General features: G+C 27.2%; 1 protein-coding gene across 1 annotated transcript in view; it reads right to left on the bottom strand.

Moving 5' to 3' along the window:
* Window positions 1-2,847: 2,847 nt before the first annotated feature.
* Window positions 2,848-15,874, bottom strand: part of LOC111637077 (neuropathy target esterase sws-like) — a 53,789-nt gene continuing 40,762 nt past the window's right edge. Inside the window, 7 exon segments of the mRNA XM_023382485.1 lie at window positions 2,848-2,873; window positions 3,043-3,310; window positions 4,277-4,433; window positions 4,502-4,620; window positions 5,748-5,930; window positions 10,699-10,867; window positions 15,422-15,485. Of these exon segments, the coding sequence (XP_023238253.1) occupies window positions 2,848-2,873; window positions 3,043-3,310; window positions 4,277-4,433; window positions 4,502-4,620; window positions 5,748-5,930; window positions 10,699-10,867; window positions 15,422-15,485 (986 nt within the window).

Here is a 15,874-nt window from a genome sequence, read left to right as displayed (position 1 = left end):
TACATCCACTAAATGTTTGATCAATATATTTGATTTATAATTTTCTTTTAATTAACCAGACAAGTAGGTCTAGTTAAAAGAAAAATTTTCTATAATTCTTAATAAACTGAATTATTTATTTCATATCATAAATATATAAGTTTATACTTTTTATTTTATAAAACTGAAAAATATGATCTTATGAAATTTGATATTACACATTTTTACTAAATAATTAAAATTTAGTTAGAAAGTAAATTGTATAAATAGATTCATCAAAACAAAAACAAAATTATTAGTTTAAAAAATTTTTAATATGATATCATTGTGCATAATAATGTAATACTATCTTTACTTTGTAATAAAACAATTTTAAAACTTAATAGTCCAAAGATATTCTAAGTAAAAACAAAAATCAATCATTGTGCATTGCAGATAGTATGTGTATGTGTTAACATTCTTTTCATTCTCAAACGTTCATTTTCGTTTTTCAATGCTTTATTCTATTATTATTTCTTTAAATTCAAACAAGTCAAATATTTCTACATATAATAAATGATCATTTTCTACAACAGTACTGTTCTTTCTCAATAATACAATTCACAAATGTGCAGTTTCACTTGGTTTCTCTCTCATGCCAAGTTTTTAATCTTTTAAGAACTAAAATATTTTAAAATATTTTAACAAAAAGTATTTCTAACTTAATAAGTAATATCTTAATAAAATACTATTTATTCTGTTAAAACTAATATTTTTTTTTCATTTATAGAACATTGATACAGATTATAGGAATATTTGTTAATTTGTTATAAAAACAAAATTTTTTTGATGGATCAAGAAAGATAAAAACTTTAAATTTTTTTATAATAGTGTTTTAATGGATTGAATCTTTCATATAATGAATTTTTTATGTTCAAAGAAACCAGGACTGAAAACTCATGAGAAAAGGGTCCAAAATCTTTGGAAGCCTTGTTTTAGAAATGAATAAGTTATGATATTTTATAGTGTGCGCATTAATAGTTTACATCGCTTAATTAGGAAAAAATATATTGAAATTCATTCACTGAATTCCCCAAAAATGTATTATTAAACATCAATTAGTTCATTAGTAAATTCCTGTAAATTTTTATAAATTTTTCATTTTTCTATTACATAATAGTTTTCATCCACTTAATTAAATTAAAACTAACATTTCCCTATATTGAAATAATTTTATATTTGCAAATTTCTTGAATAAGTTTCACATAATTATATATGCAAAAACAATTCTTGTTAATTCAATTATTTGAATAATGTTTCAATTTTGTATGTAATCAACACTATGATATTCCCCAATAATGCCTCATTTCAATTGATAAAAATTTTCAAAAAAAGGCAAAAGTGCATTTAGTTTATGAAAAACAAATAATTGTAAATTCCAATATAATAATGAATTCACCAGCAATAATATGTTTAAACAAGATATATAACTTATTTGATCTAAGGTCGATAATTTAATTAAATTACTTAATGAACATTTTTTATCCATTTTCAAACTTGGTTTCAATATAAATAATTAGAGATTATTGATATTATTAGTTATGTACTGTACAGGTATATTAAATCTAATTTTTGAAATAGTGAAGTCACAAAATCTTTGAGAAAGAAAATTACAAAACTTTCTATAAAACAAATTTTGCATCCAAATTACTTGAATAAAAGATTATCTGTATTATTTCTCTTAAATATCTTTGCAGTTACAGATCATAAATTCATATTATGAACAACAGTTAAATTAATACAATCATAGAAACAAAATAAATTTTTATAGTTATACTGAGGAAAACTTAAATATATATTTAATCTTTATTGATTTTTAGAATATATAAAAAAGTAAAGATTTTTTTTAAGTTGATTTACGGAATGTAGAGCACTCAAATTCATAATTAAATTGATAAATTCAAGAGACACATTATATATATAAAAAATAATTTAATCAATTTATAAATTGAATATGATCTTTCCTACAATTAATAATTTGACAGAACAGGAATGAATTGTTTAATAAGAGAAACAGAGAAATAGGAAAAATTGTTGCTTTTTAAAATAGAATTTTCTATTTAAGTATGCTTATTAGGTTTTTATTGAATAAAAAATGTAGCAGCAGTGTATCACAAATAGATAATTTAAAATTCATATCATAAAAACAGTACAGTGGAACCTTGGTATATGACCTTAATTGGTTCCTGATGTTTGGACTTATACCGAATAGGACGTATACCAAACCAACCTTTCCCATAAGAAGTAATGTAAAAATGATTAATATTTTCTCATGTAAAAAAATGGCTGACTTTAAACACCTCGCTTTCCTGACTAGTTCCTGCGTGATATTTTTATGAGATCAGCATTTATCTTTTTAGCTTTCTCGCAAATAATTGCTTCTTATATGTGTTGCCAGAACACAGTTTTTCGGTTATCCAAAGCAAAAACAACTTATCAACATGATCTAATGTTTAGAAATTGATTTAACCCCTTTCAAAACGTTAGCAGATTTAATAATGTCTTTATTTTTCACAATTGCCGATATTGTCATTCACTGAGTATGGTATGTAACAGTTAAATCTCGAACATGCATGACACCTTCATATTTCTCAACAATCTCTTTTTTCAGTTCCATTGTAATTCTAGTAATTTTTTTTTATTTTTCTGTTGCTTTTCATTTGACTTTTTGCAATTCCTGATTAATAAAANATTACATATAAATTGAATTAATTTTAAATTTAAATGAGATCATACCTAGCACCACCACCACCTAGTACCAATCCATAAGTAGTGCCGGTCAAAAATCTCGAAAGCCAAGAGAAATCAGAATGTATATTTGGTTGGGTTTTAAATATCTTTTTGTATTGGTCCATCTATTTAAAGAAAAGGAAATTAGATTTTATAATGGTTTTAAAATGCAGTTAGTGCTTATGATTGTTTTATCAATACATTCAAATTAAATCAGAAAAACATTTTAGAGAAATTTAAATATTTTAAGTTAAAAATTTTTTATATTCCAAACAAATATTAAAAGAAAAATACTATATTCGTAACTGCAAAGAATGAAAAATCTGTACCAAAATAAAAGCAATCTGTTCTTATAATATATTAATTCCTTAAATCTTTTAAAATTAAAAAAATTCTCACCATGGGTGTGTATCCTCATTGTACTATTGGTAATATCAGTTGTTACAGTAAAGTAAGGAAGCCATAAATCTTCTATTTGTCTTTCTCCAAATACTTCTTTTATACCACGATTAAATACAGCACCTGGAAAAATTTTCAAATAATTTATTGCACATTCTGAATTCTATTGATTAAATTATTTGTTTTTTCATATTAGATTTGGATTTTTAATTGTACTAATTTAGCAGGATTGTTCAAACTATCATAAGAAGGATTGAACATTCCTCGAAATGAATAACAAATTCCCCAAATCTAATGTGGTGATTTTAATTTATCAAATATACCATAGTATTCTGTATCTGCCTTACTCTTCCTTAGATATCCCAGAACAATTTAAATAATTTATATTACTTCTTTCATTTCATCACTATGTTAATTTCCCTAGCAGACAAAATGCTCTTCTACATTTAGTATTCTATCTCCTTTCTCAAAAACTTACCAACCCTTTTGAAGGTTCCTGATCCCTGCACAATACAAATCATAATTTCAAACATCTGTTATAATAGAAAAATTGGTTATGCCATATTGGTCCTTTGTAAAACAGCCTTTTCTTTCAAATTACCCGTTCTACTAATCGGTCATTCTTGTTAAATTCATCCATTAGTATCAAATATAAAACACAATACAACCATGATATATTAAATAGTTCAATTAATAAATTCCTATCTTATTAAAAAATTAATTTAAATTCTCAAAAAACGGCACTCAGATTTCCTAAAGGGATTACATAACATTANAACACTGGAGTATTGCATATTGCATAATAATGCAATTCTTATATAGTGTGTTTAAACAATATATAAGAATATTTCAAAAATGACATTGGCACTGATACCAAAACTGTATATAATAAAAATTCTTGATACCACTATTACAACTTTTGACATCAGAACAATTACTTGACATCCGTGATATCACAATTTTCCATAGCAAAATAATTATGAATGTAAAACACAGTCATTGAATGAAGGTATCATACTTTATTGTATTAAAATGTGTTTATACACGTATAAGATAAAATGGTAATAATTTGATTGAAACTTCCTCCAAATATCTTAATTACATTATTATAATAAATGAATGTACATACCAATGCCCACTCTCTTGCTTTTTGGGTAACTGTTGTGATATCTTTCTCTGCACACCATAATGCTCCAATAAAAGCACCAATGCTAACTCCACCCACCATATCTATAGGAATTCCAGCCTCTAAAATAGCTTTTATCATTCCTACATGTGCTGCTCCTCTAAAAATTTTAATATTGTCTTAATTACATATAAATTGAATTAATTTTAAATTTAAATGAGATCATACCTAGCACCACCACCACCTAGTACCAATCCATAAGTAGTGCCGGTCAAAAATCTCGAAAGCCAAGAGAAATCAGAATGTATATTTGGTTGGGTTTTAAATATCTTTTTGTATTGGTCCATCTATTTAAAGAAAAGGAAATTAGATTTTATATATAAATTTAAAAAATATCAAATAATTAAACTGTATTTTATATATTAAATATTTTGAATTATATTACTATAATTTAGATAATTGAATATGTTAACTACTATTCATCCAGTGATAGACAAGCCAATACTAATTTTTTAAACTTAATTCATTACATAAATAAGAAATAAATCTTATTTTATAATCTAGTATATGAAAATTGAAAACTAAAGTTAAGCAAATTCCCGATATTTGTAAAAAGGTAAAATTAAATTTAATTGCATTAAAGAAAGTCCTAAAAGATACTTTCAGTGTTAGTCCTTATACTTCTTAATGTATCTTCATATGAGTAGTTTTTTAATGAAAAGATAGATTGCTAATTGAAATGCAACACATTATTTAAATATTCTATTATTATTAAAGATGAACATTATTCTTCAACAAACTTAAACACATCATAAAAACATTTAATTTGTATTATTTGTCAGAATTAAGTATAAATACAAACCAAAGTATAAGTACTATATATCAAAATCAAATTTCAGAATGGTTTTAAAAGAAAATGATTAATGAAATTATATCTTAATACAATAGAGGCATCCATTATCCGAATATCAATCAACCGAAACATCAGTTAACTGAAAGCGTTCCAGTCAGACTGTCATACTAAAACAAACGTTTTTGATACTAAATTAACTTCTAAAGTATAATTTTTTTTGTTTTTATATTTTTCAATATATTTATTTTGCTTGTACAAAATAAAGAAATAATTTTTAACGATACAATAGCCATGATTATTATTATAAAAATTTTCGTTAGGCTTAACATAAACAAAAATTCAACGCAAAGCAACACGCAACGGAGAAAAATTTAAACACGGGATACACTAATATACTATATTAATAATGTATTTTTCATACATAATCAGTTATCTGAAAAATCAATTTTCTGAACAATCCCCAATTAATTTGGATAATCAACGCTCTACTGTATATTTCAGTTAAATTATAATATCTATATAAAAATAATTTTTAATAATAAGAATTCTATTATTATTTTATTTGAAAAGTTATTATTTATTAAACAGATATGAATATGATGAATGGATTGTAAAAATTACCATCTTAGTATGAGATTTTTTGGCAAACATTCGTTTTGGACAACGAATATGATGATGCGAGGAACACCAACTGCGCATATTTAGCCACTGAACAGTATTTCTAGGTTTTAATCCATCATCACGGTGTAAAAGAATCAGTTCCTTTTGAGTCTTGATGCTCATATGTTCAAGTTGTTTTTCAAGCTATTAAAAACAAAATTTTTTTTTTAATTTAATAAATGGAAATGAAATGTGATGCCAGTTTTATTGCATTGTTAAATTATTATCCACTTCTAAACATATATCATTAATTACATATATCAAACATTTTAAAATTAAATATTTGTTTCACAAGATTAAATTCAATAAATTTATTTTTGTTTTATGATCTGTATAGATATAAAGATATATTGTCAATTATAATCCAGTTCTAAGAATAAATATACAGGTATTCCTTATATAGCATGGTAGTTAGATTCTGAAAAAGTGCCATGTTATGCAGATCCATGCTATATGAAACAAAGAACTAATGCAAAACATAGGGTTACATTCCAGAAGTTAACAAAAGTATACTTTTTCTATTAAAAGAAATATGCTTATGAAAGCAATCGATAATTAACTAACAATTACAATTAAAAATATGTATTACATGTTAATATTTTAGTTAAACAAGGACATTTTCTTTTTACAAAGTATCTTCGTCATCTCAGCTTTTTTGTTGATCTTGATCAGAAGTATCAGCAATGTTTTCATATTTTTTATTTTTATCATAAAAAATTTTTTATGGATGAAGAAAAAATATGTTAATGGAAAATTTGTTCTAGCAGGTCGTGTTTGTTCAGTCAAGTACTAAACTTTTTTCCAGAATTTGTGTTTGAATACCAAATTGTTCAAGTACATGGATATTGCCATATTTTGTTTGTTATTTTACAAATGATTGTTTACCCACAGTTAAAAAAAGTTAACAACACTTACCTAAAAATGTTTATTTAAACATTACTAAATATGAACATTAATCTATAAAAAAAAAAACACTGTGGCAGTCTTAAAGGCTAAAGTCTGAAGACAATGATGATGACAATTGGTTGATAGGAAAGTTAGGACAAGGAAGAAAAAAATTGCAATATTATTTTTCATTAAAGTAAATCTGACAAAAAGCACAAAATACAGTAAAACTTCTCTAACTCAAACATCTGTAACTTGAAGAAAACAAAGCACTTGATAGGCCTCAATGAAATAGCAATAGCATAAGGATTTAACATCTCCAACTTTTATTTATTAACTCGAATTTTCTTCAAGTTGAAGTTACCCCCCAGACTTGAATCCCCCAACACTGATTTATGTTACTTTCAACTTTCCTGACTTGATTTTAGTATTTAATCTATCCAAATGATTCTAATAATCAGATTTTTATGAAATTTTCAGACAATTAGTTTTATCTATTCTCCAACATCAATTTTCAAACAACATGAGTCCAAAGCACGAGGTCCTCTTGCTTTATCTCAACAAGATGTACCTGCAAAACTGTTCAATTCCACTAGTTACATTGGACATTTTGCTGAAAGGCATTACACAGGCTGTTTAAAACAAAAAAGAAAAACCTCAAAGATTCTTTATATAATGCAAGAAAGGTAAAAACTACAAATCTATTCACAATTGGCATTTTTTACTCTGTCGTTCTCTAAATTGACTTGTCTGAAACTCAGTTTTTTCCTGCCCCTTGGAGCTTCAAGTTAGAGTGATTTTACTGTAATTTGAAATTTCAACATTCTAAAATCCATGGACAAATTTGAGTCAAAACACATGCTTACTTGAATAAAAAAAAAAAAAACAAAAAAAAAAGGGAAAATTAAAAAATGGGAAATTTTGTGCAGAGTATTTCCAAAACAGTAGAAGAGAAGGTGGTATTATGGAACCCCATTTTCATTATAGTGAATTGTAAACAAGGTATCATAACTACACCCACACTTTTTGTGCCAAAAGTATCGTAACTATTAAACTAAACATTCCTAATTGGATTTTTTGCTAGTATAACTATAAAAATGGTTTTTGAAGGCTTCTGTACGAAAAGTCAGAAAGTAGCCTTAGGGAAGCCAGGTGGTAATATGAAACCTTACTGTATGTTTTCAAAAAATGCTTTAATGTATCCAAAAACAAATAGGAAAGTACAAAGCAAGTTAAATAATTAAAAAATCATTTACTCCAATGTATTTTATCAAAAAAATGCTTTTATAATAGAAAAATATGACCTCCGTCAACAATATATATTTCAGCAGCTCTTTTTCAATATTCTCAGGAAGAATTGGCTTTTTACCTAGTGTCTTTTTCACAAATTGCTCTGGACAAATGTCTGCTTGCAAAGAGAAAGTTCAGAGGAGTCAGGTTTCCAGAGGAGTTGGATTCCAAATTAAAAGCACCGATGGGGACCATATTTCACTCATCTCCATCTTGGGTTAACTTAATTCCTGTCGACACCAAACGCTAAAAATTTAAACATTAGACAGATTAGCATGTACCCCTAGTCCTCTAGAATGGGACACATGCACCAGTGACCTACAACTACATGATTTATATTTTAGAAATAATTAAATTCCTTATGATTCAAAATTTTGGAATTGCAAAAAACACAAATGTCTTGTTTCACTGAGCTCAACCGCAAAACTGAAATGGGAGGCATTCTCCCCTTGCTATAGATGGCTGTCTAGTGCAGTACAGCCACAACTTGCTAAGGTTTGAATCTATTATCAGTATGAAATGAAGGGGTTCCATAATACCACCTTCTCCTCTATTACAGAGAAACCAGAAGTCATGTTATATGGAGGAGATCCCCAATTTTCAAACCATGATAGAGCAAAACAGTGTTGTATAAGTACAGTAAGACCCTGATTAATGCTGATTCAATATAACATGGTCTGCTTAAAGCCTAAAAAATTTACACTGATTCAAATTATCGCAACATTTCATTGATTCGTATATAATACGATTATTCCTGAACACAAACCAATCAGCAAAAGATAGCAATATGTTGTAGCACTGTACTTTCCTTAAATCTGTTTGTTTGATGCAATTTTGGAAAAAACTATAACATCATGAATGCCATGAGCAATATCAACTTCATTGGCAAGAATTAACTGATAAATGCATAAACGGAGTGTGGAAGAAGTTTGATTAGGCTAACCAAATTGTCAACCTAATCGATACAGCAGGACTAGGAGATGTAGATGAGCAGGATATCGAAGAGTTACTGCAGGTTTCTGGCAAGAGCCTTACCAATAACAACCTTCAAGAACTGGCAGAACAAGGAATTCATGTAGAACCAAAAAATAGATTCTGAAAATGAAGAACCCAAAGAATTTCTCTACAGATTTCCTTAGCGAAAGTTTGGTAATGGTAACCGAAATCATTAATCAAATTGTAGCGAATGATCCAGATTTTGATAGGAGTGCAAAAGCAAGACGAGACATTTTGATTGCAATCTCCTGCTTCTGACATTTGCTTAAGGAAAAAAAAAAAAGCAAAAATGAAACTAAAAAAAAATTTCAGAAGATCCAAGACCTTCATCACTAAAAACAAAGTTTACATTTCTGTGTGCATGTGTGTGTATTTAACATTTTTTAAATAATTATTTGCATAATGATATAACTTAAAATTAAAGTAAAATCTGTTTATTTTTGGTCATGTGTTCCCCTTTCCCTATTTACTCTTAAAATGATCTCGTTTAACACTGTTTCGTTTAGCACTTTGACATCTAGGAATGTATCCCCTGCATTAAGCGGGATTCTACTGTATTGTGTTGTACAGTACAAGGGATACTGGTAATTAGTTACCAATACATTATTATAGAATTAACCTAAAAGCAGAACTAATGGATGATAATTGAGGACTTTCTTTTACTTACTTCTCCAACGGTAGGTTCTTGATTAGCTAATGCTACTATAAGAATACAGTCAGCTTGACGAATACATCGTTGTGTCCATGGTGTGAACTCCAAATCACATTGATACAATACAATTTTATGTTGATCTTCCTGCTGAGCAAGCCAAGCACATAATCTGTATTCATTTGTACTAAAAAAATTTTTAACAATTTTATATTAATATTTTTTTTTTGCTTATTGAATAATCTGATCAGCTGTATTATTAGTAATTATAACTAAATAAAATAGGATAATTATTAATCATTAAAAAATTCTTTAAACACACACAGTTTANTGAACAGCATGTGGAAGAAGTTTGATTAGATTGACCAAATTGTCAACCTAATCAAACTTCTTCCAGCAGGACTAGGAGATGTAAATGAGTAGGATATTGAAGAGTTACTGCAGGTTTCTGGCAAGAGTCTAACCAATGTCAATCTTCAAGAACAAGGAATTCATGTAGAACCAAAGAATAGAGATTCTGAAAATGAAGAACCCAAAGAATTTCTCTACAGATTTCCTTAGCAAAAGTTTGGTAATGGTAACCGAAATCATTAATCAAATTGTAGCAAATGATCCAGATTTTGATAGGAGCGCAAAAGCAAGACGAGACATTTTGATTGCAATTTCCTGCTACCGACATTTGCTTAAGGAAAGAAAAAAAAACCGCAAAAAATGAAACTAGACAATTTCATTGAAAAAAAAATTTCAGAAGATCCAAGACCATCACAAAAAACAAAGTTTACATGTTTGTGTGTATTTAACATTTTTTTAATATTAATTTGCATAATGATATAACTTAAAATTAAAGTAAAATCTGTTTATTTTTGGTTACGTGTTCCCTTTTTCCTATTTACTCTGTTAAAATGACCTCGTTTAACACTGTTTCATTTAGCGCTTTGACATCTAGTAACATATCCCCTGCATTAAGTGGGATTCTACTGTATTGTGTCGTACAGTACAAGGGATACTGGTAATTAGTTACCAATACATTATTATAGAATTAACCTAAAAGCAGAACTAATGGATGATAATTGAGGACTTTCTTTTACTTACTTCTCCAACGGTAGGTTCTTGATTAGCTAATGCTACTATAAGAATACAGTCAGCTTGACGAATACATCGTTGTGTCCATGGTGTGAACTCCAAATCACATTGATACAATACAATTTTATGTTGATCTTCCTGCTGAGCAAGCCAAGCACATAATCTGTATTCATTTGTACTAAAAAAATTTTTAACAATTTTATATTAATATTTTTTTTTTGCTTATTGAATAATCTGATCAGCTGTATTATTAGTAATTATAACTAAATAAAATAGGATAATTATTAATCATTAAAAAATTCTTTAAACACACACAGTTTACTTTCAATAGATTAATTAAACTTAGTTAACTTGAATCTCTAACTAAAATTTAACTTTTGTTCTCATATAACATCAATGCATTTTCTCTCTAAATTAAAATAATTTTAAGCATGTTTTGATAGCTAAATCTAGGATTCTAGTGAATTTATTTCAAAGCCCTAATATTCTATATTTTGTTGCATTTTTATCAAACATTAAGACAAACTTGTAATAAAATTAAACATTATGTACACTTGAAGCAAAGTTACTTGACTTGTTAGCATTTCTGAAGCAACAACACAAATATACAAAAAATTTGAAGGCACTTCATACTTAATGTAACAAACAAATTAGCTAATCAAGTTTTACTGATAATGCTCTTTTTAAAATTTTCGGAAAGGCTTTACAGTTGATATGTTCTATAATATGCTTCTTGTCTAGAGCTTTGGTATATACTTGTGAGCACTATGTTGGCCTCTTTATTCCTAGACTTATTACACAGTCACTGGACACAAGATCAGCCTTAGAAAATCAGTTTATTTTTCCTAAGGCTACTCTTGTGTCCAGTGACTATGTAATAAGTCTAGGAATAAAGAGGCCAACATAGTGCTCACAAGTTAATATGTTACATATGAAACAAGACATTTTCAAGAAATCAAGCTCATCTCAAGCATTGTCAGGCAGAAACAGAAGATCATTGTGATAATAAACATCTCAATAATAGTATAATTATTATTTTGTATATGTACAAATGTAAGAAATAAAAATATAGCTTATTTAAATCTATTGTTTGATTGTAATATTTATCTTGGGTTAACTTAATTCCTGTCGACACCAAATGCTAAAAATTTAAACATTAGACAGATTAGCATGTACCCCTAGTCCTCTAGAATGGGACACATGCACCAGTGACCTACAACTACATGATTTATATTTTAGAAATAATTAAATTCCTTATGATTCAAAATTTTGGAATTGCAAAAAACACAAATGTCNTGTCCAGTGACTATGTAATAAGTCTAGGAATAAAGAGGCCAACATAGTGCTCACAAGTTAATATGTTACATATGAAACAAGACATTTTCAAGAAATCAAGCTCATCTCAAGCATTGTCAGGCAGAAACAGAAGATCATTGTGATAATAAACATCTCAATAATAGTATAATTATTATTTTGTATATGTACAAATGTAAGAAATAAAAATATAGCTTATTTAAATCTATTGTTTGATTGTAATATTTATCTCATTAAAGTAATGATAATTTTTGAAATTTCAATTTTGTTAAACTCAAATTCTTCATTCTTTCTACTTCAAATTATTGAGAATCAACTAATATTTTTAACCTTAAATTTGTTTTAAAAAATATAGTATTTCATATCATTAAGATATATTTCACTTTAGTGTTCATAAATCTGTCAAAATAGTATGTAGTATTTTGCATGTATTTACTTTTTTTAAATTGTTATATTCATTTTCGTTAAAAATTTATATATCAAAGTTTTAGTAATATATTAACTATGTAAATATTAGACGATCATTTGGTGATGTTTCTATATGTAAATATTGGTTTGATTTATTTGTTTTTGACAATGCAACACATGGGAAATCTGCTGAGGAGGGATACCTCCTGGGAGGACTTTCTATAGGAAACTGGCACCTATTTATGCATGAATTTAAAGAAAATCTAAAATCTCCATATAGTCAGCCCATTAATGAGACAAACCCACCACCAACTACCACTGTTAAGTGATTTTATCCATTCATCCACTGGTGGGCAACTATTTTATTCCTAGAAGTATATGAAAGGTACTGAACAGTTTAATCACTTATAATAGATATTTTCAATTTGTAGATTTCAGAATTTTATATGTGAAGCATATGAGATATCTAACTCATATGAGATAAATAGATATATCTAAAAATTAAATATACCCTATTTAAATAGTAAAAATAATCCACAAATTTTCTTCACTATTTCCATAGGAAGCAGTTTCACAATATTTTTTGTAACAGTTTCTTATTGCTTCTTAATCTCTATCCCTTTTTTTATTTAATACAATAGAGGCATCCATTATCCGAATATCAATCAACCGAAACATCAGTTAACTGAAAGCGTTCCAGTCAGACTGTCATACTAAAACAAACGTTTTTGATANACTAATAGTATAATTATTATTTTGTATATGTACAAATGTAAGAAATAAAAATATAGCTTATTTAAATCTATTGTTTGATTGTAATATTTATCTCATTAAAGTAATGATAATTTTTGAAATTTCAATTTTGTTAAACTCAAATTCTTCATTCTTTCTACTTCAAATTATTGAGAATCAACTAATATTTTTAACCTTAAATTTGTTTTAAAAAATATAGTATTTCATATCATTAAGATATATTTCACTTTAGTGTTCATAAATCTGTCAAAATAGTATGTAGTATTTTGCATGTATTTACTTTTTTTAAATTGTTATATTCATTTTCGTTAAAAATTTATATATCAAAGTTTTAGTAATATATTAACTATGTAAATATTAGACGATCATTTGGTGATGTTTCTATATGTAAATATTGGTTTGATTTATTTGTTTTTGACAATGCAACACATGGGAAATCTGCTGAGGAGGGATACCTCCTGGGAGGACTTTCTATAGGAAACTGGCACCTATTTATGCATGAATTTAAAGAAAATCTAAAATCTCCATATAGTCAGCCCATTAATGAGACAAACCCACCACCAACTACCACTGTTAAGTGATTTTATCCATTCATCCACTGGTGGGCAACTATTTTATTCCTAGAAGTATATGAAAGGTACTGAACAGTTTAATCACTTATAATAGATATTTTCAATTTGTAGATTTCAGAATTTTATATGTGAAGCATATGAGATATCTAACTCATATGAGATAAATAGATATATCTAAAAATTAAATATACCCTATTTAAATAGTAAAAATAATCCACAAATTTTCTTCACTATTTCCATAGGAAGCAGTTTCACAATATTTTTTGTAACAGTTTCTTATTGCTTCTTAATCTCTATCCGTTTTTTTATTTATATTGCTATATTATATGTAAAATCTTTTTATAACTATATTTTATTAAAATAAACACCAAACTATTCTACATCCTCAATATTTGTGGACAGTGTTCAGGAATTCAATCATTTGTGATCAAAAATTTATGCACCAAAATTTCAAATTTCACAAAATGTTTTGACCTTTCAAAAAGTGGGAAATTACCTATACATTTCTAAATTTGTCTATCAGAGTTCTCAGAAACATTAAAATTAAAATAGAAAGTGAAATGCAACTTTTCAACTTCAGGTTTGAGAGTGAATGTTCTATACTGTAGTACAAAAATGTCAAAGTAAAACTGTTTAAGCATTACTAAAAACATTAAAGCATTGCAAAAAGTTAATAAAGGCTCAAAAAAAAGAAATTGAAGCAAGTTTATCAACCATAAAAAAGAAAAAAAAACAAAAATCACAAATCAATTTTGAAATTAGCTGATGATGTAAGACCAACAAAATGTGCTAGAACCTGTGTTACATTGATATAGATAGAGCAGTTTTAATGCTTTTAAGTGTGAAGCATATTATGAAGAAAACATTTTTTTTAATTGTTTTGACAACAAAAAATTACAAATTTTTTAAAATGAAAATGTAGTTAAACTAACTTAGGTATTTTAACACAAATATAAACTTACTTAAAATTTAGTTTATATTACATTATTACAGGATATTACATTTATATTAATTTAAATTAGGTAAAATAATGAAAAAATTGTATTTATATCAACATCCCAAAGCTCAATGTAATACAGTTCAAGATACACTACTGTTACAATACCTCAATTCTCTGCAAACTTTTTCAAGCCCACTTCTTGTGACATTCAACTCCAGAACAAAGAAGGAATTCACACTTTGGTACTCACTTTCAACACATCCTCTCTCTCACTGGCCAAACCAAAAAGTGCCATTTCTGTCCTACAGACCTGCACAAGAATTCTTCTAGATCCGGATCCTTCTGACATCATAAAGCCCTTGGGGCTTAGATTCTACTGCTTGACAAACCCATTTAGATAGACAACAACAAACCAACCACATTCTTAAGACCACACCAAATTATTAATGGCAATCATTTGGTTTAATACTGTATTTACCAAAAATTATTTCTGTATAATGAAAATTTCCCTATTTTCAGGATTTAGTGACTGTTATATAGAAGTTTGATTGTACTTTGAATTGTGTGTTCTATTCCAATTTATGTTCCATCTTTAGAACTTAATGATAGCCTTTAAATAAAGTTGAAAATGTTAGTTCATCATTAAATTTTTGCACTCTATTGGATTAAGGTGTACATTGATGTTTTATTATTAATAACATCCAGTATTTAAAGTGTGAATTACACTACATTTTATTATCATTACCTATTGAAAGCTGATGGTCCTGAAGTTTTTCTGATAAAATCTGATGTTAATCTCAATGTTTCACCTAGAAAACAGACAGACAAGTTACTATTTAAATAATATTTGAAATAACAATTGTGCAAATAATTATGTTATAATTAATAACTAAACATAATTAAAATTATAATTATTTCACACATCAATAAATATATGTCAAATACAAAAACAAAGCTTTAAAGAAAACTTTCCTATCTAATATATAATCGAGACGGGTTGATGATAATAATAATAATAATAATAATCAGCGCAGAGCCCAAACGGTTAGGAGTTGAACGTTGAAATTTAGTACATAGTTAGGGTATGTCACGAAAACGCACATTAAGAAGGGATTTTTTGAAATTCCTCCCCACGGGGGAGAAGGACAGGATTAAGGCTTAACACTTCCATCAACAATGGAAGTGTTAAGTAACAATG

This window comes from Centruroides sculpturatus, unplaced genomic scaffold (genome assembly GCF_000671375.1).
Source record: "Centruroides sculpturatus isolate CEXI.00-Female unplaced genomic scaffold, Cexi_2.0 scaffold776, whole genome shotgun sequence".
NCBI classification, from domain to species: domain Eukaryota; kingdom Metazoa; phylum Arthropoda; class Arachnida; order Scorpiones; family Buthidae; genus Centruroides; species Centruroides sculpturatus.
Note: the sequence above shows the minus strand (reverse complement) of the source record. Positions and strands in the feature narration are given on the sequence as shown.